Here is a 27186-nt window from a genome sequence, read left to right as displayed (position 1 = left end):
ATGTGCTTAAAGATGATAGTGATCAGTGCTGTAACCATGGAAATGCTGCCTGAACTAGAGAGATGAGCAGAAATGCCAGTATTTGTGTGTTAGTGTTGCTACATTCACTTGGAAGTGCTTCGTAGCAGTGTTAACACATGAAAGGTCCTGTTGTCAGAAATCCAGGGTGGTGTGTGATGTGTTGTATAAGCAGCACTCTAACTGCTAACTATCGAGCATGCAGTTTCATTTATAATACCAGTTTAGTGCTATTTCATGATTTTTGTGATTGGTGGTATGTATGAACTGTTATTATGCCTGAAGTTTAAACATGAAGCTGTTTCTTTTATGCTGTACAAGACTCAAAGAGATTAAATAGGTCTGAAGTAGCCTGGACTGTGTCTGCAGAGCTGTGTAAGTGTTGATGCTTCCTGTTATGCACAGAAGAACTTTGTTCCCTGTCGAAAGCCACCGGTTCTCTGTTCTGAGAGCTTGGTTTGATTCCCCTGTGTACATCCTGTATGTGTTTTGGGTGACTTCTGCCTTTTGTAGTGATCCAGAAACAAACCAAAAATTGTCTCCAGTTTATTCTGGTCTCAGCTAAAGTAACTTATTTGTGCTAAAGCACAAGAATAGTGAGGCCAGGGGAGACCTTGAAGATGCTCCAAGTGCTGGAGTGTGTCTCCTATGGAAGCAGGCAGAGAGAGCTGGACTTCTTCAGCTTGGAAAAGAGAAGGCTTTGGGGAGACCTTACAGCAGCTTCCAGTGTCTAAAGGGGCCCAGAAAAACCTGGAGAGAGGCTTTGGACAAGGGCCTGTAGGGACAGGCCAAGGGGAATGGCTTGAACCTGCCGGAGGGGAGACTGAGCTGAGCTCTTAGGCAGAAGCTCTTCCCTGTGAGGGTGCTGTGGTGCTGGCACAGGGTGCCCAGAGAAGCTGTGGCTGCCCCATCCCTGGCAGTGTTCAAGGCCAGGTTGGACACAGGGGCTTGGAGCAAGCTGCTCTAGTGGAAGGTGTCCCTGCCTGTGGCAGGGGTTGGAACTGGATGAGCTTTAAGGTCCCTTTCAAGCCAGACCACTCTGGAATTCTATGAATAGCTTCTGTGCCATTTTCTGATTCCATAGAGTTTTTTACTTTATTGAATCAAAGCTCTTCATACAAGGTTAGGAAGTAGCTATTGAATTAAGCTTAGTCTTTGTACTGGGTTGTTTTGTAGTGGTTGTGGGCAGCATCCTTGTGGCTTTCAGACACTCTGTGTTTCAGCAATTTGCTGAATGATTGTGAAGGTCAGAAGCTTTCTCACTGTGTTTCTAGGATTTGAACAGCAAATTGCTGTGTCTGCTTGGCATGTGGTAGGCCTATTGACCTATTTGGTAGAAGAAGTATTCTGTGTTTATTACGTGGTGACATCCACAAGATTACTTTAACAGGTTTTCATTAGCTCTATTCATACCACACAGGAGTAAGTTAGTTATATTTGAAGTGTGCATGAAACATAACTGGATACGTACTTCAAAGTACTATAGGCTTCTAATACAACTAAACATAAAACTAGATGAAACAGTGTTGTTCTCTTCTTCATACAAAGTACTGAAGCCTAAGGCTTTGTGTAGTTAAGCTAAGGGGTGAATTTATATGTGTTGGGATAACTCTCCTCATTCTCATTTCTGTCTCTGTTTGCAAGGTACATGTGGGTCACTCATAGCAGTGTAGGGTCTGAAATCCTTTTCAATGAAACCTGATTAAATAAAGGACCCCTTCAAACAAGTATGAGTATCAAAAGAAGACAAGGAAGAATGGGGACCATGCTCTTCTCTATCTCTAATAAAACCTTTTCTTCCATTCAGAGCTCTTGAGTGACAGAGGAGCTGTCAGTGCAAGAATTTAATTGCTTTGGTGAATGCCAGGGAAAAACTGTTTTCTTGTCCACCTCTGCTTTTTGGTTTCATTTCCCTTAAGTCCTGGTTTCCTAGAGAATTTCCTAGGAATTTTCATTTTCATTCCACAAAAGGAGAGGCGAGCTGAGAAAGCTTCATTTACTGCCTTAAGTAGCTTTCAAATGCTTTGCTAGAGACAAGACTACTGTGAACAGCAAGTCATTATAGCACTTCGTACCCTAAGAAGATGAAGTGAAGCCCTAGTGATGTTAATGATGTGGCTTCTGTAGTGACCTTCAGGGTTTTTAGGGTTGTATGGGCTCTGTAGAGCATAGGCTGGTTACCTCCCATGGGTGTTTGAAGCACTTTGAGACCTGTGCAAGATCCAGTGATGTTCATATGGTCATGACTGTTTCACGTTAGTCTCTGTTGAATCTATTGGGCTCTTGATCATCTGAGTATGATACATAGACCTGGGCTGTAAATTTGAGCACAGCTTTTCAGTGCAGTGTCATAAATACAGCATTATAAGAATCTGAATATCAGGCTGCAGTAAGTGCTTGAGCCACTGACCCAGATATTCTACCTAAAAGCTCTGCTCACCACACTGGTGAACATCTGAGATTGTTTTTCTAGCTTGCTTTTCTCACTGTTTGAGAAATACATTAGTCTTCAATTAGAATTCATGCCCAGAATTTGTGCAGAGTAGATTCTTGTTAGTACTTGTCTTGTAATTACTATAATAATGTGTATTTGTGTGGTCTATACTGAAAAAAACCCACCAAAAGAGGAGAGCTTCAAAACCAAAGCAGCCATTGTAGTTCAAGGATTTTATGCATAATTATATTAAACTTTAACAGCCCCCTTTATGAAAATTGGAGACTAAATCCAGCCTTACGAAACTTTAAAGCTGGGATGTATTCCTGCAAAGTAGAAGCAGTTGTGCCATTTGAGGCAATTACTTGGGAATGCTTTGCTTTGGTGGGCTGTGTGCTGCTCCTTCTCAGTGCTTCCACTCCTCATACTCTGATGATTGTTTCATCAGGGGGGCCTGAGTCAGTAGCACTTTACACTTGTATAGTGAAGAACTTTTTAGCCTCTAAAATGCAGCAAAATGTCTTGCTGATACTGACTTGTCCTATTGATTTTTGTTTGTAACTTATAGAAGGCTTATTTATTTTATCTTGGGTGTACTTAATAGTCATTGTTAATACCCATGAGGCCAGACTTCATCTTGTACCCAGGAACAGAGGGTGAAGAAAGTATACCCCATTCCTGAGTGACTTGTGGCACGACAGGGTAAAATGCTTTTGGTCTCTACTAGAGGGAAGATAAAAGAGGGACATAGTAAAATAAGATCAAAGTGCAGTTCGCAATGTAGTAAAGTGTGATGGGAAGAAAGGAGACTAATTGTGCAGTGCTGTGCCTGTGTGGTTTATGTAAAGGGCTACTCACATTTGCCAGGTGAATGACAGTTCTCATTGTAGGAGATTCATTGGGGTATGTTCCACCACAGGATGCAGCTGTCCCTGCAGAGCTATCTGCACGGCTGTCGCATACCATGTTCTGCCAGGTCTCTGCTGTTCACATCCTTCTCGAGTAGAGCTCACTTTGTAAAGGCTGGATTTTCCTTTTGAGTGAAATTCTGCTCTTCATAGAGTGGAAGAGTTTTTCCTGTTCTAAAATTAATGCATTAAAATAGAAGCGTATTCAAATATGTGGCGTTGGGATTTAGTTTCTTAACAAAATGAGGTGAAACCAGAGCCTTCCTGGATGCTTGCTGCCTGCTTAATTTGTCTTGATTCTAAAAAGCTTTAAAGTAGCTCTTGTTCAGTGAAGGAATAGAATTTTAAATTCAGACAAAGGGCTTCCACAAGTTATTTCCTCATGTACCTTCTCATTGCCTGGATCTGTTCGGTGATAAGTTGTTAGGCAAACATTGTGTCTGTTGATCTCACTTAGATAGCAGTTTAACCGTTGGTGGAGCTTGCTGGAAAAGCTTTGGAGGAGCATACTGTGTTCCGGTTCTAATTTGAACCTTTTAAATGGTGTTTTAAAGTAGACATTGTAATGGAAGGCTTAAACTCTTTTCTTTTTTCCCGTTTGAAAGTAAGTCAGTGTTCTCTACGCTGTTAAGCAGAGTAGTAGGGGAAAGTCTGTTGCATCTGGTATCCACTTTTACAAATATCATTTGTGAAGTGAGTTATCATCCCAGTTCTTTGAAAATCTGTCTAGTCATACCTTGATGGCATAGACTGGGCCAAAATTTACAGACAAATCAAAAATTGTTGGTTAAATGACCTCCTATTTGTCAAGGACCAGAAATGTGCATACAGAAAATGTTTGAGTTTCAGGTGATACACAGCCCTTCATTTATAAGTCTGAACCTGCCTGTCGTGCTTGAGTGGGTTGCCTGTAGTCCCTATAAGCCTTACTTGTAGTCTTGTGTAACTAAAACTTTCTTGGTCCTCTCCCCAGAGAGAATTCTGAGTCACTGCCAAACAGCCTTTGTTTCCCAGCAATAAGAAAATAACTTCTCTCTTTGTGAATGAAAACATTTAATGAAGTGAAAACATAGAAGAAAAACCCAGTTAAGCTAACTTTGAAGAACTGCTGTGCAGAGACATACTGATCAGAGAGGTTAACTGCCAAAGCACAAAGTTTAATGATGCTGCTGGCATGGCAGCAGGGGGCTGGCTTGTAGCAGTGAGGGTGTCATTTTGGAGGACAGTTTGTCCTCCCAGAACTGGCTTCACAGAGATGATCCTTTCCAAAAAGCTCACTACCTGTTTCTTAAAGATGATTTTTTTTCATTCCCAAGGTTCAGTCCAGTTCAAATTCCCCCTTCCTGGTACCTCTTAATGCTACCTTGCAAAAAAATCTTGTTTCTAGAGCTTTTTGAGGTATATCTGCTTTAATAATCTGATTTCCTCCACGCACACCTGATACCAACTGTTGGCTGATACCAACACATGCACTAACACCCATGAGATACACTGGCACTGAGGTACACACTTCTTTGTGGAAGTATAATGATTTTTAAATGTATGTATGAAATGGGAAAGAGCTGTGAGCGGCAGTATACGGGGAATGAGGAGGTACTTGCTGCTTTGTGAGATACAATCCAAAATTGCTCCTTTCCAAGTGCAGCTGCCAAGAATTTGAAACCCCTGGCTTGGCCTCCTATGAGTTTTTTCCTATTGATCCACAGTGTTCTAATGCAGGGGAGGAAGGGGATGTGCTGATAAGTAGGAATGATCAAAATGCTGGAATGCAGCCTGTCAAGCCAGGGCAGCATCCTGCTCTAGTGACCCTCTTTATTTCTTGTGTGTTTAGGGATACTTCAGAATTTCCACACTCTCAAAGTGGATAGGAAGGGATGGTGAATGCTGGTATGCACTTGCAGATTAGTACTTGGACATGGTCAGGTATTGCAGGCAGTCATTAAAGGCTTTATATGGCACACACAAGGTGCAGCAGACTAGATTTGATTGCCAGGATGAATTTCCTCATGTGCTCTTTTGAGGTGCCTGTGGAGAATGTTGTGCTGCTCTTAAAAGGTTGCTGTCCCAGCAATTTTGAACATCAAAAAGAAACAGAATGTCTTAACTCCTTGTTTCATGCCATTAAGCTATTAAGAAAGCACTCAATGTACTTCATTTTCGAGATGGTGATTGAAATTCCTACTTATTTCACCAGCTTAGAAGCATAACAGCACAGTGGAAGGTTGCCTGCAAGTTCTGTCACATCTTTTTTCTTCTTTTAAGTATAGAAGTTAGGTTTGAGTCATCTAATGGAAATACTGAACAATCCCTACCCTTTAAGGCAGCAGACTGGGAATATATTAATCCAGCCAGAGAAGCTGAGTAACTTATTTGCATAAATGACTGACTTTCCCCACTGAGGGCTGAGCACATGCCTGTTATTAAGGTATTTTATTAGCCTTAGGCATAGGTTGAGAAGCAAAAAGCCAGAACAGTCTCTTTGCTCCTCCTGAAAATTGGGTTGGGATCATACCTAAATGCTCTTCTAAAAGTGGTATTTTGGAAGGATCCTGTTATTGCTGATATTAGAATCCCAAAATGTAAGGGCAATGGCAGCAAATATAATTCCCTTAAGTATAAGAAATTACTGCAGTGGGTTTAAAATAACCTTACTTTTGAACTGCTTTCATGTCTTTAAACACAGCTGCAATACTAGCAAAGATAAAAGTCAAATAAATCCTGTTATTTTGACTCAATGCTGACCATGAGTTGCTAAGGGAAGCAGTTGGGAAAGAAGCTTTAATACAAGGCTATCTTGGTTGAACTTACGTTTGTCAGTGTTCTCACTGTTAGCACACATGAAGAAAGTGAAGGGTTTATATAATAAGCCCATTAAATTTCAAGTGCAAGCTGCTTCACCAGACTGTGTTTTTGGTGATGCACAATGCCAGCTTCTCGTGAACAGGAGTACACAAATGTCCCAGAGGCTGGTGGGAAATTGTGCAAGTACACTATTAGGGAACAACAGAATTGCAGGCTTAAAATCCCTATTTTGAAAGGTCTGTACCACCACAGGATCATTAGGGTTTTTGTGTCAGGCCCTGCAGCAGCTGGAGAGGTTTTGAGGGTGAGCATGCCTGTATTTTTATGTGTTACATATCAATCTCTGTGCACTGTATGGAGATTTTACTGGGAGAAAATGGCAAAATTAAGTAACATCCTTGCAGCATCATCCTTGGATGCATTTAGTGCTACAGCAGCAGTGCTTCACTCTTGCTTTGAATCCATCAGGATTATTGCAGCTGCTTTACTCTTGAGATCTTTTGTATCTATACAGTAAAATTGAAATCCTGAGACAAAGATGTGTAATGTGTAATGATTTTTATTTGTAGAGAGCCTCTATGATACATGGAGGAAAACGTGTAGCATTTTATAATGTGCTCTGCTGCATCAGACTGCTAAAGGAATATTGGATAATGCAGCTCAGTTACTTCCTGTCTGCAGAGCTGGACTTGTAACAATTTCTGGTCCAAAACACCTCAATAATGCAGCAAAATCCATTCAATTCTAATATTAGCAAAGGAAAAGCAGCATTTGATCTTTCTTTAATCTTCTCATGCTCTTTAATAGCTCCAGTCTTGGTGATGCATGTGCTGCTTTGACGCAGGTGTCTTACTGTGTCATACCACAAATGACAGGTTTTCTGCCTGGGTTGTGTTGGTCTGTAGTGGGGTAAGACCTTTCAGTATCCTGTAGTCTCATATTGCCTTCTTTGCACTGTGAGAGAACCATTTGCCACATGTGGAAGAGAAAGCTGTGCTTAAAATCAGACCGAGTATTTTTTATGTGGCTACAGTTTACTATGATCACTTTTTCTTCAAACAAGGCTGTGCTGTGAAATGATGCGTTACAAAAACATTTTGGCAATGGTACATGAAGAAATAAACCCAGCCTAATTTAAGAGCCCAGTAAAATTGACTGTGAACAGTTTTCAATCCTCTGAGTGCATGTTCTTTAGGGAGAAAGAATCCTGTGTCACTCTTAATCTCTTTGAAACTGTCAAGTGTTTTGTTGCTGTAAGCGTGGAGCTTGCCAACTTTTGGCAGATAATTATTTTGTTCTCTTCCAAATTTAACCACATTGCATTCAGGCCTCCCATTCAGAACAACACATTCTTCTTAGGCATTATTTTTTTCCTCACAGTTCAGTAAACACTTAAGAGCAGGTAATGTATTGTGCAAGTGTTCACAGGGCAAATGGGAAGCATTTTGAGAGCCAAGATGAGAAATGCATCAATATGTGCAGTGAAGGAGATTTGCAAAGCCTTGGCATTGAGGAGACTACTCAGATGGGGAAGGTTTATCGTGATCCAAAAGTAAAGAGACTTTGAAAATAGTGAGAAAAATATTATCTACTTCACTTTCTGTCTTGTCTGTAAGATAATTGAGGTAAAAAAGTCCTCAAATCAAACAGAAGTATTCAGTGAAAGCAGTCTTAAACCAGAAGTATCTCTCAGTTCTGCTGGAATTCTTCTCTTTCTTAGTACAATATTTAACTACAATCAATAGAGTTAAAATAAGGATTAAGTTTAGAAAGAATGCTGGCACTTAACTCAGGGAGATGGCTGAGCTATTCTTAACTGTAACATGTCCATCCTTCTGTCCAGAACAAGAACATCATAAAAGGAGTAAGAAACTTCTTATACCCTATTAATAGAACCCATCCTCCCTCTCTGTTGGAGCTGTGGAAGGCTTTTCCCCAGTGCTTGCTATTGTGTTCCGACACTAACGCTCTGTCACTTCTATTGTGCACACACATCTCTGACCCTAGGAATTATTTCTATTCGTAATTTAACCAAAACCAGCTGTGCACAGATACAAAGCCTGACAAAAGAGGCATGTGTGCTCACTCACTCATGGGTTGTACTTATAGTATAGTACAGAGGAGCTTTATGAACTCAGGACAATCATGCTGCAGAAATGCTTTACAACTATGTATGAGGGGGGAAAAAAGCTGGCCCTGTTGGAGTGCTTTGCACCAATGTCCCCATAGTAACACTGCATTCCAACTCTGTTTTATACTCGTAACAAACAAAGAATTTTAAGTCATATAAAGGCAGAATTAAGAGACCTTTTCTCTTCTAGTGCCACCAGTGCATACTTTCTGCAGCTGCTTGTTTTCTTCCACACCCTCTCCCTGTTGATGTTGTTCCTGTGCTGCAACCCAGCTGTATTCAGAGCAGTTAAAATCATCTAAAAGGCCAGAGTGGATGTTTTAGCTCTTTTAAAGGATTGTTTCATGTTCTGCTTGCAGATTTATGTTACTGATGTTTTCTTCTACACTGGCGCGTGTTGCAAATCCTGCCTTTTCTCCAAAGCCAGCTAGGTTCTGATAACAGCAAAAATGACAAACTTCAAAATGTGGGAAGAAGGCTAAAGAATTAGTTCCTTTACTGCTACCCCATGAGGAAAAAAAGCCAAAGAGAAGGGGAAGTACATTAGTGACTACAAAAGAACAGGGAAAAAAAATAGCAGTTACATTGTGGTATAGTGCTTCTAAAACTAGAATTCCATGATTTTACTAATGGGGATAACTCCCACTTTCCTCTTACCTGTTTTACTTATCCCAGATTGTTAACTATCCTTTCTGTGTCTGATTTAATACCATTTTCTCTTGTATTTAAGAGATTAACTTAGTTACATGATTGTATTCTTTAACCAGAGTCAAAGCTATTGCTAGCTTGGCATTATTGCAAAGAGTTTAAATTTTAAGTATGAAATGGCCTCATTGTATTGGAAAGACTGTATGTTGTGGGACAGAATTGCAAGCTTAGTAACTTGTGTAGTGAAATCATCATGAATACTCTGTGCACAGGGAGCTTGGGAGCTCTGTTAGCTTAAGAAATAGGTTTGGAAATGTTCTTATTAGACCTTTGGGAGCTGTATGGAAAACCCTTCAGACAGCCTGGTGAAACACTGATAATTAGCATGGGGTTTAATCCAACACAATTGTTTTGTCGTGTGGTATTTTAGAACTAGAGGGTTTTATCTGGGGATTGTCATTGTGTACAATGAACAACTTTCTTTTTGGAGGGGAGAAATGCGGCATTTTGGGTGTTTTAAAAATTGCTTTACCTGGAAAAGTCTATATGAGGAGCATATTAGTAAATGGATTGCTTGGAATGCCACCGTGACTTTATCATGGGGACTCCAAGATGGCTCAGTCTGTTCTACTAAAGGTATGAAGGGCTTTGTGCCTCCAAGTGCTGGTGATGTCAGTGAAGGACCCCTCTGTATGCCCTCAGGAATTGTGTTGATAGTTTTCTTTTTCCATCTCTCTAGGCATATGAAAGAAGGTTTCCTACATGTCCTCTGATCCCTATGTTTGTAGCCAGTGATACTGTAAATGAATACAAGAGTGAGGATGAAGCTATCCATGTGATTGAACGGCGCTGTAAGCTGGATATTGATGCACCACGGCTATTGAAAAAGGTGAGTTAAGTCTGAAGTGCCTGTTTTATGCTTTTGGATATCCTTTCACATGGGTTTTATATCTTAATGGACTCTATGTCATCTTCCTCAGATTGCAGGAGTGGATTATGTCTACTTCATCCAGAAGAATTCTTTGAACAGACGAGAAAGGACTTTACATATAGAAGCCTACAATGAAACCTTCTCTAATAGAGTCATCATTAATGAGCACTGCTCTTACACAGTGAGTAACAGGCTCTTGATGATGCTACAGGTGGAGCTGGGGCAGTGTTTAGATTTCAGGACAACACAAATTTAGTTGTTCTTGGTTTTTGCCTTGCAAGAAAAAGAATAACTGACACACCAGCAGAAGTGAGAATTATTGCTAGTGTTAAATGTAACACGCTTGCTTGAAGAACTGAAGCAAGTTTGGCACCCTCTTGCTTGAGCATCTTCTCAGAGAGCAGAATGCAACACAACTTGCTGTGTTTGACAGCTCTGTTCAGGCAAATCTGAGGTTTGTAATAGCAGCATGGGGCTGATGATACCCTGACAGAACTGTTAAAGGAAAGTTCAGTGTCACTTACTCGCCATCTGCTCAGCTCAAATGTTCATTGAGTCAGCTTTGGTTTAACCTCATTTTTTCCATAATTCTTGTCTTCAGTACAAAGGTTTTCTGATGGAGGAGTCTGGTGGCATGCTTCCTGCTGTGCTCTGGTCCTGTTCTTTTTGGAATGACTTAGCTACTACTCATAGGCTCACACAGCACACACATAGTGGTAAAACTTCAGATCAATGTTAAAGGTCAAATCAAAGCTAGCAAATGTAACTGATTTATTTGGTTTGTAGCGTTCTTTCTGTGTGCAGATGATAACATTTTCTGCTGTGGCGAGAACCATGGTTAGAAGGCCACTGGATGTCAAACCCACTTGACACTATCATCTGATAAATTTTTAATTATTATTTCGGCAGTTATTTCCAAGGCACATTTAAAGCTACTTCTCCACCTGCAATTTTTCTGTGAAAGCTCTGTTTAAACAAGTGAAATGCTGTATAGAAAAGTGCATGCGGCAAATACATACAAATCGCTACACATCTCCTTGCCGTTGCTCTATTTGATCAGTAAATTAGTAGGTAAATACAAAACCAGAATTTTAATTCAAGAATAAATTGGTTTGAAAAATGGATTGTTATTAAAGTCATTTTATAATTGAATTTGAGAAAGGACAGGAAGTTTCTTAAATATTGTTACTATGATTTGTACGTATTTAGGCTGTACAAGCTATTTGTGTACCCCACATTCTCTAATGAAGAAGAAGCAAATGAAGGGAAATGTTTTCTTTTCTGTAATTGTCCTGTTATGAAGCATTGAATCCTATTCCCAGTCAATTCCAGCGTGTTTTGAAGGTGAGGGGAGCTTTAAGGCATCAGGACAGTTGCATGCTCAGAAATCCAGCCTTCCGTGATATTTGTGTAACTACCAATTCAGAGCCCAGCCTGGAAATCCTTAGACAAGTCTTCTTTTCAGAGGGTTTAGAAAACAGTTTTTCTTCAGCATATCATCATCAATCATAGAATCATCCACCTTGGAAAAGACCTTTAAGACTGAGCCTAGCTGGAAGTAGTAGCATCTCTATTTCAGGATCATCTCTCAGCAAAGTAAGATATAAGCTAAGAATAGAGTTGGGAGTGCTTGATGATAGCTTATTCAACTGTCAATCAACTGAGAAGTAGCATTATCATAGGAGAACAAAGTAAAATAGTTTTCAGTCTACAAAATATGAAGTTGCCTTGCACGTCAAGGAAACAATCTAGTGCAGTGTGTCTGTTGCTACAGTGCTTGGAAATACTGACACTACTTGCTACAGTCCTCAAGCTATCTGGCTTTGGTCATCAGTTCAACCTGCAGCAGCAGAAATCTCAGTGCTCCACATATATGCTACAGTCACAGCCTGTGTGTAGAAATTACGTAGTGTTAGTTGTATAAATGTGCTAGTCCTTTGGCTCTTGGCTGATACACTGGTATTTCTCCACCCTTCCCTTTTTTGTTAAGAAAAAATTGTGCTGTCCTAGCCATGGGTAGAACAAGAAACAGTCATTTCAAATACTGGGAGGGAGGAAAAATACGAAATGAGTAATTAAAGCTGTATGACTTCCTTTTACCTAATAGGTTCATCCTGACAATGAAGACTGGACCTGTTTTGAGCAGTCAGCAAGTCTGGATATAAAATCTTTCTTTGGTTTTGAAAGCACAGTGGAAAAGATCGCCATGAAGCAATACACCAGCAATATTAAAAAGGTGAGCTTGCAGTCACGAAGCAGGTGCCTGGCTCCCAGTTACCAAAAGACAGCATAGCCACTGCTAAGTAACAGGCTGCTCTGCTCAGCAAGCTGGGCTGTTTATTTAGCCTGGGGCAGCATGTGTGTATAGGTCTGTATTTTCAAGTGGAATAATCTCGAAGAGGCCTGGACACTCCATGGATTTTCAGACCAATCTGTTCTGTGTCTAAATGGGTGTTTTTAGTAGCTGAAGTATATTTTCCTTTTTGAAGGGAAAAGAAATAATAGAATACTACCTGAAGCAGCTGGAGGAAGAAGGAATAACTTTTGTTCCTCGTTGGACTCCTCCTGTTGCATGTAAATCAGAGGGCATTACATCTCACCCAAGACGACCAGTTTCACCTGCTATTAATATACCAGACTCTGCCACAAAGGAGGGCTTGAGCAATAAGGAGATCCTCAACACCTCAAGCAGTCCCTCAGAGCCCACAGCAGGAACACCTGATGGTATGGTGGTCTGACTTATTTTGGTGGGATTCTTTGTTCTCTAGAGGCTCTCTACACTGAGCTGCTTCTGACGGGCAGCTGAAAATCTTTGCATTGGCTCTTTGGTAACATACAATGTTAAAGTGCAGGTTAGCAAAGCAGTAACATGTGGAGTAGCTTAAATAGCTGTAATGTGCTGATCCTTTTAGTAAAGGAAGGTCAGGTATGAGTGGAAAAAGTCTTCAGTTCGCTGTTCATTAAGCTGCAAATGAATGGCCTGCTGCTTTCCTTTGAAATTCAGGATAGGCATTACTATAGCAATAATGAGGAGGAGGAAAGTGCTGAGGGTTTCCTGGACAGTCCTCTGTTGTATCTTCTTAATATGGGAATTTTGGAAAATTTTTGCACTAGGAGATTCAGATCCAAGGTTCTCTAAATATTTTCAGAAGAAGCAAGCTTTATGGTGCTGTAGATTGACAAATATGAATGTACTGGCAAAATGCTTTTATAAATGTCTGGTTTTACTCCTTCCCTTAGTTGCAGAAGGAGAATTAATCTTGGTTGACCATTAAGATGACTGTGTAAGTTGCCTTGCTTGTCTTTGATTGAAAGAAATTTCATTCAATTCTGACTGCACAGAATACACAGCAGTCACTTCTCTCCTTCAGATAACAGTAGTAAGGTCACTTACTACTTTGGCTTGGTCAGTTCAGGACCGCTCTAATCACATGTGCATCTCCTTTTAGACAAGCTAGATGCAGACTACATCAAGAGGTATCTGGGTGACTTGACCCCAATGCAGGAAAGCTGCCTCATTCGGTTGAGGCAGTGGCTCCAAGAGACTCACAAAGGCAAAGTAAGTTACTCTTGGTCTCCTATGACTCTGTGTTACAGTATGTGATATACAAGGTGGACATGCTGAAACATCATAGGCACACCTCCTGTCACTAACCATTCCTGTTAAATGGCACTTCATGACCAAAACCTGGTACAGTGGCAATAGAAGTTTGTTGTGATGTGACTGTTCAGCTGGTGTTGCCAGTTGAGGTGCTTAAATGATTAGTGTGACTGCCTCAGAATGTTAGCAAACCAGCACAGGGAGGATAACATCAGTTTTATAACTCTGCCCGGTTCTTCAATAACTGTATTTCACATTTGTTTGTTTTGGCCAAATGTCGTATTTTCAAATCTGTGTCCCAAAGTGCAGCACGTAAGGGGAAGCAATGTGGCCGGTTAAATCACTGATAAAGGCTGGGGATTTTCCAGAGGCTTGTGATTGGCATGTATGGCTCAGCTTCCTTTTGCTTAACAGCAAAATACAGTCTGTCTTTTGTTGCTAGATTTGTTTAAATTGACTGACTTAGTATGGTCACACAGGTGTAAATGATTACATTGGAGTTCATGACATTTTTATATCCCTTATATGAAGGTAGCTGCAGTATCTGACAGGGCTCATGTTCTTGTTGCAAAGACTGATTTGCTCAAGTAACTTCCAGTGTTACATACTGTCCCCTTGCACTGGTGCAGGGCTGCATGTTTTTCAGTGTCTATCATTTGGGTTTTTTTGTGCTTGTTTCAAACCTTGAATACAAAATTGGGGTTTGTTTGTTTGGTACTTTTTCATTAGATCCCAAAGGATGAGCACATTTTAAGATTCCTACGTGCCCGGGACTTCAACATTGATAAAGCAAGAGAGATCCTTTGCCAGTCGCTGACATGGCGTAAGCAGCATCAGGTAGACTACATTCTGGATACCTGGAACCCTCCTCAAGTACTCCAGGATTACTATGCAGGAGGCTGGCATCACCATGACAAAGGTATGCTACATAGGGTGAATACTGAACAGCCTTCTTACGTTCTGAATTAAAGGTGGTAGTTGTCCCTGTGTTAACTAGAGGCGGCTGGAAAGATGGTTGGAACTTCTCAGTTATGTACTAACTGCATTGAAATTGATGTTGCCAGCTTCTTTAGCTGGTGGAGGCAGACTCCTAGGTCCTAGTCTTTCTGACTAATGCTTGACCTACTTAACTCTCTCAGGAGCTCTGCTTTGCCAGTAGCTTAAGAAAAGTTGTTAATTGCACTTCTGTAAGTGCTTGGAGATGCTTATAAGTGTGTTATGCAAATGCTGAGTATTCTTTTTCTGTGATTAAAATATGTTTGTAAATAAGTATATCTTTCTAATCAATTTATTTCTGATGTTGTCTAAGTCTGCTGATGGCATAAATGAATACTTATATGGCATTACAATCAGCTTAATGATGAAAAGTGGTATGTTGCAAAAACATCAAACAGAGCACGTTTATTTAAGAAGGGAAGAAGCTTTGGCTGAATACCCTTTGTAAGGTGAGCCACAGACAGATCTTTAAAACATGGATGACTGTGGCTGACATGCTCCCCTATCCCTCAGCTTGCTTTATCGTGCACTGATCTTGTTGCTAATATGTACACAGAATTGGAATTTGTTGCTTGAAGCAAGCTGGGCTCTTTTGATAAGGAAATGATCTCTTACTGTGAGCTATCTGTGTTCTGATTTAGTCTTTTCCTCACTCAGCACCATTGTTTTCTGCTGGCGCTTCCTGTTAGAAGAAGTGTATGAAGCAGGACAGGATGCTGTCAGCAGTAGTGGCCAGGAGCTTGAATGGCTCTCCCCTGCTGCTTTGGGTTTAACAGACCTCAAACGGGGGAAAATGGGAATATGCTTGTCAAGACTGTAGGGAAAAAGACCTGTGAACAAGTTCTCCCTTTCTGTCAGTTCCTTGTCCTTACTTAGCAAAGACCTCCTCTGCCAGTAGCACATAACTGGGCCCTGCCAGGAAGTGGATAGAAAGGTACAGAATGCATCAAAGGGTTGTTTAATGTCATCCTGAGAAGTTCTTCAGTTTTGTGGTGAGCTTCATGCCCCCTCCCTTCCCCTCCAGTTCCTTTAATCTCTTCTGCAGCATGCCCACAAGTAAAGCATGGGTTTGTCAATAGCAGAAAGAGAATTCAAAACTGCATAATTCTATGTAATTTAAAATTTTAGTGGTAGGTTCTTCTTTTAAATCCTCTTTTCTAGTAATGTTCTTCTCCTCCTACATGTGCTAAATGTGCCAAACTTCAGCTAGCTGAATTCTCTATAGCATTTAGTGTTAAAGCAAAGGCAGGAGTGATTATAAAGCATGTTGCCTAGAATGAGCTAATAGTACAAAAGAATAGAAGTTATTATTTTGGCTTGCAGTTAGCACAGTTTTCTGTGCATCTGAGTGGCTTTTATTTTGGCAGGAATGCTTCAATCAAATAGTGGTTTTAATCACAAAGCTCTAATGGAATATAAAATATACAGTGATAATACAGCACTGTCAGCTGAAACTTTCCTTCATGTGTCATTTGGGTGGACCAGGGTTAGTAAGCACTTAGCTTGGCTTTGGATGCTGAGAAGGGAGGAAGACCTGCTATAAAGCTTAATAGCACTGTTTGTTTTCTGTTTCAAAAGCTAAACAGCACATTCCAAGATAATCATGTGCTGATGTTAAAATAACATTTTCTTTTAGACCTGATAAAATACAAAATACCCTGAACTTTCGTGGAGGGGGTGTCTTTGCCAAAGAAATAACTTGACTGGACTCTGCAGTTTAGGTTACTTGGGGATTTTTATATATTAACAGTTTCTTTCCTTGTATTCCAAAGGACTTAATGATAATTTGATACTCCTCTTTGCATTTGTTGAAGCTGAACAGACAACAGGATTTCAGGGAGTTTTTTGTATATATAAAATATATATTTTTTTATATATAAAAGCTCTTTTTATTATTTTATTTTTGTGTCCTAGCATATTCAGTTCTATAAGTTGGTGATTATTTAGCTTATGTACTAGAATACATGAAGCAAACCTTACAAAATGCATCACAGCTTTGGGAGGATGGAAGCAGTTTCAGACAACATGCTCCTATTGTGAAGATCCAGGAATGCAAGTTTTGAGTCTCAAATTCAGCCAATGCAGTTATTAAGCTTAATGTCTTAGTATCCTGGACAGTATTGGGATGCCCAGTATGCAGCAAAAGTGAAGAGGCAAGGCTTTGAATGCAGAGGGTCCATCTGAAGCTCATCCCTGGAACAGAGTCTGCTCTTACCAGGCTTAACCTGCAGAAGTGAGGCTCTTTGCCAGTTCTGCATAATGTGTAATGACATAGCTGAAAAGTGTGACTCCAGCAAATACTGCAGAAAGCAAGTCCCTTGGTTAACACTTTATTTTCTTAGCTCCCAGAACTCAGTGCAGCTACTTTTCCAGAAAAGTTGCTGTAAGCTATCCAGAGTAGTATTACATCATACATGATTCAAGGCTTGCTGCTTGTTGCAAGTCTTCACCTACGCTAATGGACTAAAGGTTTTCCTGTATCTTGGCTGTCCTGGAAGCTAATTATAGTCTTTAACTGTGTATACCAAGATCTTGTGTGTACGAGTGTACTTGTTGAAGTCCTTTGAAAGTGCCTTGCTGATAAGGGAGCTATTTTTGCATCAAGATGTCTCCATTAAACTTTTGCAGTTCATTTACAGGCAGTCTTTTGGTGTAGCTGGACAGGGCAAAATTTGTGTTGTCATTTGCTTCAGGTTCTCCTTCTTCAAGCTGGACTACAAAGTTTGAATGGAGCATGGCTTCTTTCCTTTTGGACTTTTAGCATAAAAGTAGCTCACTCAAATTGTCTGTTGCTGTAGTAATGGTTATTTTGATGTATTTGTTCCTGTTATTCAGATGGTCGCCCATTGTATGTGCTGAGATTGGGACAGATGGATACCAAAGGCTTAGTGCGAGCTCTTGGGGAAGAAGCCTTGCTGCGCTACGTAAGTATTTTTGGAGCCAACAAGTTGCTAACAATGTGATATTTTCATTTAGAAATTTCCTCCTTTGCCAGAACATTCATCACACTGGATATTTTGATGTACTCTTTGGCCGTCTGTTTTTGGTTTCAATACATCTGAAAGCTCCTGGTATCTGATCTTCTGCATTCTTTCCAAGTGCAAACTGATGGCGGAAAGGCGTAGTTCCTGGCAGCTCCCTTAGTTATTGGTTAGCATTTTCACAGATTCTTCTGCAGTTGTGCAGTGCTCTAAGCTTCAGTCCCTGCATTTGTACAGAATATAAAATGCCATGCTCAGATTTTATCAAGCCTGTGCTCCAAGGATAAGAATAACTTATTCTTAAAGAAAAAAGTACTTGCCTGTAATTTTGCCTTCTCTAAAGGCATTGCTAAGGCTCTGTTATTGTGGATGTGCTCAGTTTCCAAACCAAAAGATGGCAGAATTCCAGGTTTGCAATGATTTTTTTGTTGTTGTTGAATCCTAAGAAGGACAGTCATGGCCATAATAACCACTAGAAGCTGGGGCTGGAATTTACTTTTTCTCTTCCAGTGGCATTTCCAGGCATATACTATATTTTGTTTGTTTGCCCTACTTCTGTTACAAGACTCTTTTCTGCAGCTTAAGAAGAGGCTTTTAATTTCTGAGTAAATAAGAAATCAATGCTTAAAGGGGCAGGGGGACTTCTTGTCTGTATCACTCCTGGGGCTCAGTTTTGCAGAGGAACTTGCTTATATTTTACTGCCTTTCTGGAAGAGTACGTTTATTTTTCAACAAGATCAACCAGTGGGGTAAATGTGGTGATTTCTAGCTCATTCTTTGGGGGGAATAAAAGTTTATGCTGGTTGAGTTTGTAGTTTTAATTACACTTTGGATATAAACCTTTTCCTTTTACTTTATCCCATCTACTGAGTTTAAGGCTGTCTTCTTTAAACAACGTGTCTTGTTGTACAGGTTCTTTCAATAAATGAAGAAGGACTGAGGCGGTGTGAGGAGAACACAAAAGTATTTGGCAGGCCAATAAGGTAAAATACAAGTGGATCTGCTCTTTGGGAATTACCTGGTTTCATGGGGTGTGTGGGGAACATGAGGCAAAGGGATGCTGCTGAGCAAAGTTTATTAAGTGGAACAAGAGAGGGCTGTGTGTCTCACAGGCAGATACAAGTATAGTTATAGTTATGAGAGCCTCCTCAGTTACCAGTAGAGTAGGTCTGCATGGCAAAGCCCGAGGGAAATGCACATCTGCTCCAGCAGTCTTGGTGTCATGCTCATAAGGGTTCTACATGAGGGCTGTTATGCTCCTGCTCTCTTCCATTGTTGTACATCTGCAAAGCAATGCAGCCTGACTCATATTTCTCTTCTGGGGGGATTTTATAGTCAGACATTGGTACAGAATGCCAAAAAGTTCAGGCTATGATATCATGGATAACCTTTCCAGTAGTTTCAAGTATTGTTTTCATGTTATTTAAGCCTTAGCATGGACTATGGATGAACATTATACTCAGTTCTTGTTTGCATTCTCCATTTTTCTATGTGGTTGCTCAACTCTTGTTTCAAAGTAAGCTCATGAGGCACCTTGTAGAACCTGGGGTCTAGTTTTCCAAATACTGGCACAACTTGATGTGAAGTTCAGTCAGAAATGTCTTGTTATCCCATCTTCAGGTCATTGTAGGGCTCACTTGCGAAAGTGTTAACTGCATAATGGTTTTAAGGGTGTGGAATGAATGCAGGACTGGCCCTAAAAAGAAACAGTGTTTCTTGGATTCTTTTCAATTTCTGAGTCCTTCCATTACCCTGTGAAGGTTCAGGGATGTGTGGTATGCCTGCTTATCTAGTCTCTGTTAAAGAACTTGCTGTCCTAGCTCTCAGTGGGAGGTCAAATCTGAGTGATGGGTTTTGTGTGTGGAAGTGTGAAAAAGTGCTGCTCGCTGGATCTCCATTTGTAGAAGTAATCCTAAAGGGCTACATACCGAACATTTAAAGTGAAACAAATAAGGGTTTACTGTTTCATAGAAGCCATAATTTAATGGATGCTAGCTGGTACAGCACAGAGGTAAATCTTGGATCTATGCCTAGGGCAAGACCTGAACTTGGGAAGTAACTAAAACACGTGCTAAAGCTCAGTGTTTAGTATAAGAACATACCTCTTCCTATAGAAAAAGCTGCTTTCCCTGAGACCTGACAGCAGAATTAGCTTTGACATGTAATGGCATTATTACTGTACTGTGTTGGTAAGAAGTCTGCACTGTAAATGTTAAATTGCCTCATTGCAGCATGGCCACTTAATCGATTTCCCAGTAAAAGCAATGGTTTAACATTTGGGTGGCCTTTGACAGTATCTTTTTTGGCTTTATTTTAACCTTCACCTAGAGTCTGGAATGTCTCTGGGGGAATACGTGTGATGTGCAAAGTGATCATTGCACAGACTCTGTAACCATGCTTGGCACGCTCTTAAGATATTTCTGTTTGGAGGACCTTAAACTCCAGTGTCTACAGGTAGTACAAAACAAGGAGGTAAAACAGAAGAAACCAAAACATGCAGTGGGATCCACGTGTTTCAGTACATTGGACACTTGCATGAGAAAAGAGAATTTTGATGCTATTGAGGTTTTTCTTTTCACTTTTGTCTTTCTCATATTCAGCTCTTGGACCTGTCTAGTAGATCTGGAAGGTTTGAACATGCGGCATTTATGGAGACCTGGTGTCAAAGCATTGCTAAGAATCATTGAGGTGGTCGAAGCTAATTACCCTGAGACTTTGGGTCGTCTTCTTATCCTAAGAGCACCTCGAGTATTCCCAGTTCTTTGGACACTGGTATGTTTGTAATTCAGGGTATCCCTTAGCACACTGCTACACACTTGTTTGTAAGAGCTCTTTAGAAATCAGGTTTTATAAGCAGGAATGTTACTACTTGGAAACATCTTTCTTCATAGGGTTCCTGGTGTGGGTTAAAAAACACTACCTAAGAACTTGCTTCTGCAGTCAGTTAATTTAGCTTCATTGTAGTGTGAACTAAAGAGGATGGTAACAATCAAACTGATTCCTTCAAAATTCATTTGAGAAAATTGTGAGTGCCCGATCTAATCTGTTTTTCTTTGTTTGTAGGTTAGTCCCTTCATTGATGACAACACTAGAAAGAAATTCCTTATTTATGCTGGAAATGACTACCAGGGTCCTGGGGGACTGCTGGATTACATTGATAAAGAAATCATCCCTGATTTTCTTGGTGGAGAGTGCATGGTATGAATATAAACTAGTGTATATAGCAAATTACTTGTGGGGTTTTATTTTTTCCCCCTCCATTCCTTTAAACAAAGAAGCCCTGAAGCACAGGATGATTCCTAATATAGTTTGGAGGCAGGGACTATGATTTCCCAGCCTGTTTTCTTCTGGATGCACAGTGAATATCAAATAACTTACCAAAATAGCCAAGGTTAAAAGCCACAGTCTGTTACGTGACAGGTTCAAGCAGATGTGGCAGCAGAACACTGCACGAGAGCTGTCACCATCAGAAGAGTCTGTGTCACCTGAAAGAATTAACCAATACCATAAGGAGCCCAAGGAAATACATGGCACGCCTGCTAGCAGGGCTTAACAGCCAGGACTCCTAGCCCCCAGCAAACTAAAACCATTGCTTTACTGTAATTTCTCTGTCCCTTGTCATATGCTTTAGTAGCTGTTCCCTGCCTACACTATGGGTGTCAATTGAATCTGTCATTTTAACATCTCAATGATACTGTAAGGTTTTTCTCTGTAATGTTTTTGACAACACAGGCTCACTGTTGTGGTTGAGATGTAGGAGTGCAGCTGGGGCATTTTGTGGAGCCTCTGTCACAGTAACACTTAAGTGACTTTTTTTCCTGAACTCAGCTGTGTTAAATTATAATTTCAGGCTTGCTTTTTAAGCCCCTGTGTACTTTTTTAGGTTAATTTCTGTACCATTCTTGAAAATTCATCTAGGTCTGTTCAAATACAGTATCAAATTATAAGGAAGCCTGTTACATGTGGCAGAGTAGAGCTTGTGTTTATCTTGAGTAGGCTGTTTTCTGCTGAGCAGTAGCTTTCAGTGGAGAGGATTTGTGCTATCTAATTTGAAGCTCAAGAAGCTGGCAAAATCCACTGCTTAATAAGCAAAAGTAAATGTTACCAGACAGCAAATTGCTACAACACTTGTCCTTCACAGAAAACGATAGTCTCTTTACTCTTCTTGACTTCTGGATATATGAATAAAAATGACTTCTCGGAGATTACTCCAATTCTGTGTTGTAATGCAGTTATCAAACACTCCTATGAAACCTATCTCTGGTCAGATAGTTGTCTAACTTCATTACTAGAGATACTTTAAAGAGAAGATTGCTTAGGAAGTTGTGTAACCACTTCTAGTACTGAGCTGTTATAGTTGTAGCTTCAAAACTGTTACCTTCCTTGACTGCATTACCCTTTTTTCTGTTTGGAAGCTTACTGCATCTCCCCACCATCCTTCAGTTTAGCTACCCCAGTTCTTTCAGGTCTGTGTAGGCTACAGTTTTTAGACTGAGTCCTTGTTGCCACTTGCCTCAGGATTCTTAAGTGGCTCACATCTCTATAGGGCAGTATGAGCATTGACAGTTATTTTCTATGGTGGTGCTGTTGTGCATATGCAAGATCTGTTCCCCTGGTGTCTAATTCTGCAAACTCACCTAAAGCAGCTCATTGTAAAATATGTTTATGTATGTGTGATATGCAAGCTATAAAATTACTTTCAAACTCTGTGTCTCATTCTTCAGAGTACTTGCTGAAGGTGAGTTTTGGCTTCTGAAGCTAGCAGGCAGAGTGTGTGACAGGGTGTGGATGTACAAAGGGGATACTTTATAATGGCTGTTTATGCTTTCAGTGTGAAGTGCCAGAGGGTGGGCTGGTTCCCAAGTCCCTCTATCGGACAGCAGAAGAGCTGGAAAATGAAGACATAAAGCTTTGGACTGAAACAATCTACCAGTCTGCAAGTGTCTTCAAAGGAGCTCCACATGAGGTATGGCTGCAGCCTACCCTTTTCTTTCATCTCAGCCCTCCACTCTGGACTCTTTCTTGACAGAAAATGGTTTCAAAATTAATTATTTAGTTGCCAAGCTTCTACCTTGTTGTCCTGTAGTTAAGGTGCATAAAGATGCTTTAGTAGCTGAAGTTTGTCACCATTCCTTGTATTGTCATCTTGCCATTTAAAGAACATGTCTGGTTTTCATTCCATTCAAATATCTTCTAAGCAAAGACAAACAATATTCTCAGAAGCTACTTGAGAGCTTTTGGAAGTCATATGTTAAAACAAATGTACTGCATCAGGTGAGAATTTGTGATGCCTTTCTAATAGTTGCTGGGCTTAGTTTCAACAAAAAGCTCTGTCTGTCTTCTTTTTTGGTGGGAGTTGGTCTTTACTGAGCAAATTGCTATTGTCTAATATGACTTTTCTATCTCAGGTTCTCATTCAGATTGTGGATGCCTCATCTGTCATCACATGGGATTTTGACGTGTGCAAGGGCGACATTGTTTTTAACATCTTTCATTCCAAGAGAGCCCCGCAGCCTCCTAAAAAGGACTCTCTGGGAGCTCACAGTATTACTTCTCCTGGTGGGAACAATGTCCAGTTGATAGACAAAGTCTGGCAGTTGGGATGTGATTACAGTATGGTGGAGTCTCCCCTTATCTGCAAAGAAGGGGAGAGTGTGCAGGTGAGACCACTGAATCCTCTGGGGGGAGCAGGTGGAGGCCAGCTCCAAAGTGACACTTTCTAATTCACAATTATTATTGATGACTGAGTGGTGATTCAGCTCCAGGCTGTCTGCTTGCTTTTGGCTGACATTTCGGCTTCTGTTCCTAGCTGCATGCTGCAGGGAATGGGGATAGTATTTACATGGGATCTGCAGTGAGGGGAGGTTATGTCAGTCCAATAGTGACTGAGATTGATCAGCAAGGACCTTAGGGAAGTCACCTAGGATGAAGTGCTCATCCTGAAAGCAGCAAGACATGCTGCGTACTGTAATTTTGACCATTATTTTCTGAAGCAAACAGTCTGTGTTTGAGGAATATCATAGTCTCTTAGCGCAATAATGGGAGAAGTGTGGAAATTAATACTTGGCTTCTGTGTGTTTGTCCCTCTGATAGGTACCCTAAGAAGCTCCCTATGGCCAAGGTTCCTGATAGCTTTTTTTCATGGCATTTGCAACCTATCCTTTAATTACCAAATTTGATATTACATGCAGCCTGTTTGCAGTCACACTCTAGCACTGCTTTTCCTTTTAACTTGAAATAAGAGTTGAAGAGCCTTTGAAAAAGCTGTTCCTTAAGTCACCTAACTGGAAGTGTTTTAACTGCAAATATGGGCAGTGACCTCTTGAACTATGGTTTCTCTTTCTGTGAGGCAGGAGCCTTGACTGCCCTTCTCCCAGTCTCAAAGGGCAGCCATTAATGAAAGTAAGTGGAAAAAATGGGTATTGTTTTAAAGAAGAACTTTGTCCTTTTCAGTATATTTAAATCCTAACCCCCTGACTCTGGCAAAAAAAAAAGCAGGAGGAACCTCTGGCATTGTCATAACGTTTATAAGCATGTGCTGTGTGGGGAATGTTGACCAGCACTGCCAAGTAGGTGGCTGAGGAGCTGAAATACTGGCACTGAGGAAAAACTGATGGGCATCCAGGCAGCTTTTCGAAGCTTGGAAGAGAAATTTCAAGCCTAGAAATATTCATGTTGACAAAGTTAATTTTTCATTCTTGCTGTGGCTGTTTCCAGGGATCACATGTGACCAGGTGGCCTGGCTTCTATATCCTCCAGTGGAAATTTCATAGTATGCCTGCCTGTGCTACAACCAACCTGCCTCGTGTGGATGATGTATTAGCATCTCTACAGGTCTCCTCTCACAAATGTAAAGTGATGTACTATACAGAAGTAATAGGATCTGAAGATTTCAGGTATGTATGGCCAAGGTTCATGAAGGTCAGGTGATATCGAACCTTTCTGATACTTAGACGATCAAGCACTGTCAAGTTCCTATAAATACGTGTAAATTGTGAGGATTTGTGTTTTCTTAGGCCTCAAGAAAAACAGTAGATAAATTCAGCCGTTACTGGCACTGGGGGAAACTAATGTATAAAAGGGGTTAATTAGTTATCTCATTATAATCATCTCTGGTCACTTTGCTATGAAAGCATTGTGTGAGTTGTTGGGCTTGGCAGGTTGCCATGTAGAAATGGGTGCAACTCAAAATGGAGCTGAGCCAGTTCAGTTCCCTGCCAGTTGATCTATTTGACTGGAACTCATTCTAAGTCTCTTTGAACAGCATATATTTTTTTGCAAGGAGGTGTGTGGTGTACCCATTATCTTATGTGTAAGGGAAAAAAGCTTTTGAGTATCTGTCCCAAAACTGTTACTTGCTTTTATTCAGTGTGCAGACAAACCCAGTGTAGATCCATAGCAGAAATCAAAATCTTTGTATGTTCAGAAGCTTGAAACTACATTTGTTTTCATTGCAGGGGATCCATGACCAGCCTTGAATCAAGCCACAGTGGATTCTCCCAGCTCAGTGCTGCCACCACCTCTTCTAGCCAGTCCCATTCCAGCTCCATGATTTCCAGGTAGTGCCACAACAGATGAAAAGCAAATGGATGAGATGGCTGGACCCTCGCCTGTGGCAGCTGACTGCAATACACCATATTCAACTGGCAATTGTGCAAAAAAACCCCCACCCCACTAAAGCCTTTTATAGATAGTAAAGTAGCTGTTTGAATTTTAAACTTAGTGGTTTTGGTCTTTGTTAGTTCCAACAGGTAGTCTCTTAAGTTTAACCCTTTTTCCTAATGCAGCCATAAATACTTTTGCAAGTATGCTTGCACAAATCCTAACTCTGAACACAAGGGCTCTCACTGAAAGGAAAAATAACCAGTGCATCAGTTAGGAATCATTTTTAACTGTGTAAATGTTTAAAAGTGAAAAAGAAAAAACCCTACCAAAAGTGCTCCGTAGTGCATTAGAGATCAACTGCAAGTCTCCTGTCAGGACATTCCTTGCCATCTCAAGAAATCCCCTGTGGTCTTCCAGTACTGCAGACTGTTCTCCCATTGCCACCAAGTGATGTCCGAGACAAAGAAAAGCAGTTGCTGGATACTTGACTTTGTGAGTCCGTTCTTTTTCAAAGCATGCCCACTGAGCTGTGGCCAGGCTGTAAACACTAATACCTTTTGTATGAGCACATTTTTGGGGAATCTTGAGCTCTGGGTCTTGATGGGTTAAAGCAATTCATTCTTTCCTTGGATTTGTGCTTGAAGCACTGTGGAGAGAGAGGCAGAGAGCAGGCTCTCCCTCACTGTGTCATGCTGGACTGATCCTGATTTGTTCCCATCTCAGTGCTGGAGCTTCACTCCACTTCGTTAGTACACTCCACATGAATTGATTTTACTGAGACACTTCTTATCCAGAATTTATGCACAGCTTAAGCTTGCTTCTTGAATCAGTCCAAAGAAGGCACGGCTTACATCCTTCCTGTGCACTTTCCAATCCTTCTAGCCTCCCATCCTTCCCTGTGCATGTTAGAAACAGAGGGCTTGTGTTCTGAGCAGCAGAAGCTTTGCCATAGGCAGGGAGCACAGCGATCTTCACTCTAAGTGATGCAGCAAGAGATGTCTTAAGTGGTGCCTGTTCAACCATTTTAACTGCCAGAGGGGAATTGCCAGTTTGGGTTTTGTCCCCATTCTACCCAAGCCTAAAAAGTCCTACTTGAACTCTTTTGTTAGTCAGTTCAGGTATCCTACTTCGAGCCCTCTCTTCCACACACAGCAAAAGGCCCGAAGAGCTGAGCAAAGAGCTCAGCTCTAAGCAGACAACTACAGACCATACATGGCATTGGGGCAGAGAAGATTTCAGTCTGAAATGCAGCAGGTTTTGCATTAAGTTAGACCCTGCTTGGTCTTTCCTCACCCTTTTAGAGCTAAACCGTCAATCCATGCAAAAGGAGCTACTGTGGTGGCTGCAGGCCTTGCTAGGAAGCCAAAGAGGCTCTAGTCTTGGGGAGACAGCATAAGCGGTGGCTAAGTGGTAGAGGAGATTGTGGAGGTATTGCACTTTCAGAGCAGAACTTGCTTAAGATACTGGATGCCTTGCCTGAGGAAAGCTGGTTCTGAACTCAGCATAAACCTTGTTTTATAACTGCAAAGTCTCTGAGAGCATGTCTCCTGTGGACCACTTCTGGCTGTGGCTGACACACGTGTCAGGTTTAGAGGTGCTGAGAGGCCAGTATCCTTAAAGTGAACCAAGCTCATTATTTTGTCTATTCTGGACTTAGAAATTGAAGATGGAGATTAAACTGTTACTTAGGCTGCCATAAGCGTGCTGTTGTGTGAGAAAAGCCACCACTGGTGTCAAGCACCTCCCCAGCCAGCACCTGCACAGCAGATGACCATGAGTTGTGGCTTCTGGGCTGCTCATACGAGCTCTGTGCCTAGGAGGAACCTGAAGGAGGTGCTTTGATTCTTGCCAAGCAGGAACCAGTATTCCCAGGCACAGGGAAGCCAGCACAGCAGGAGGCACAGTGAGGTTAATTAAATTAATGACAGTCATGGCTCTTTGCAAATGCCACTTTCCATTTACTGGGCTGCAAGGGTTGAAGATGGTCCCCTTTCTTTCTCTCTCTCCCTCTCTCTCTCTCTCAGATGGCGATTTTGCTGACAACTGTAAAGAAACTGCTTCATTCAACACTCCACATCTGTCCAGAGGTGTCTGGCTTTGTAGACCTTTTTGAGTTGCAGTCACTTTTCAA

At 41.0% G+C, this 27186-nt stretch overlaps 1 protein-coding gene across 3 annotated transcripts in view; it reads left to right on the top strand.

The window, feature by feature from the left end:
* Positions 1 to 25168, top strand: part of SEC14L1 (SEC14 like lipid binding 1) — a 40105-nt gene extending 14937 nt beyond the window's left edge. For all 3 annotated transcript variants that reach the window (XM_061377046.1, XM_061377047.1, XM_061377049.1), the window contains exons 3-16: positions 9681 to 9830; positions 9922 to 10053; positions 11980 to 12108; positions 12362 to 12596; positions 13322 to 13431; positions 14203 to 14392; positions 17305 to 17393; positions 18363 to 18433; positions 20051 to 20222; positions 20514 to 20648; positions 22282 to 22416; positions 22859 to 23110; positions 24168 to 24346; positions 24908 to 25168. In XM_061377046.1, the coding sequence (XP_061233030.1) occupies positions 9681 to 9830; positions 9922 to 10053; positions 11980 to 12108; positions 12362 to 12596; positions 13322 to 13431; positions 14203 to 14392; positions 17305 to 17393; positions 18363 to 18433; positions 20051 to 20222; positions 20514 to 20648; positions 22282 to 22416; positions 22859 to 23110; positions 24168 to 24346; positions 24908 to 25013 (2085 nt within the window). In that variant the 3' untranslated portion in view covers positions 25014 to 25168. The remainder of the gene's footprint in view (positions 1 to 9680; positions 9831 to 9921; positions 10054 to 11979; positions 12109 to 12361; positions 12597 to 13321; positions 13432 to 14202; positions 14393 to 17304; positions 17394 to 18362; positions 18434 to 20050; positions 20223 to 20513; positions 20649 to 22281; positions 22417 to 22858; positions 23111 to 24167; positions 24347 to 24907) is intronic.
* Positions 25169 to 27186: the final 2018 nt, after the last annotated feature.

Source organism: Neopsephotus bourkii, unplaced genomic scaffold (genome assembly GCF_033783945.1).
Source record: "Neopsephotus bourkii isolate Nb327-2 ecotype Australia unplaced genomic scaffold, CSIRO-AGI_Nbou_v1 NB_1749, whole genome shotgun sequence".
NCBI classification, from domain to species: domain Eukaryota; kingdom Metazoa; phylum Chordata; class Aves; order Psittaciformes; family Psittacidae; genus Neopsephotus; species Neopsephotus bourkii.
Note: the sequence above shows the minus strand (reverse complement) of the source record. Positions and strands in the feature narration are given on the sequence as shown.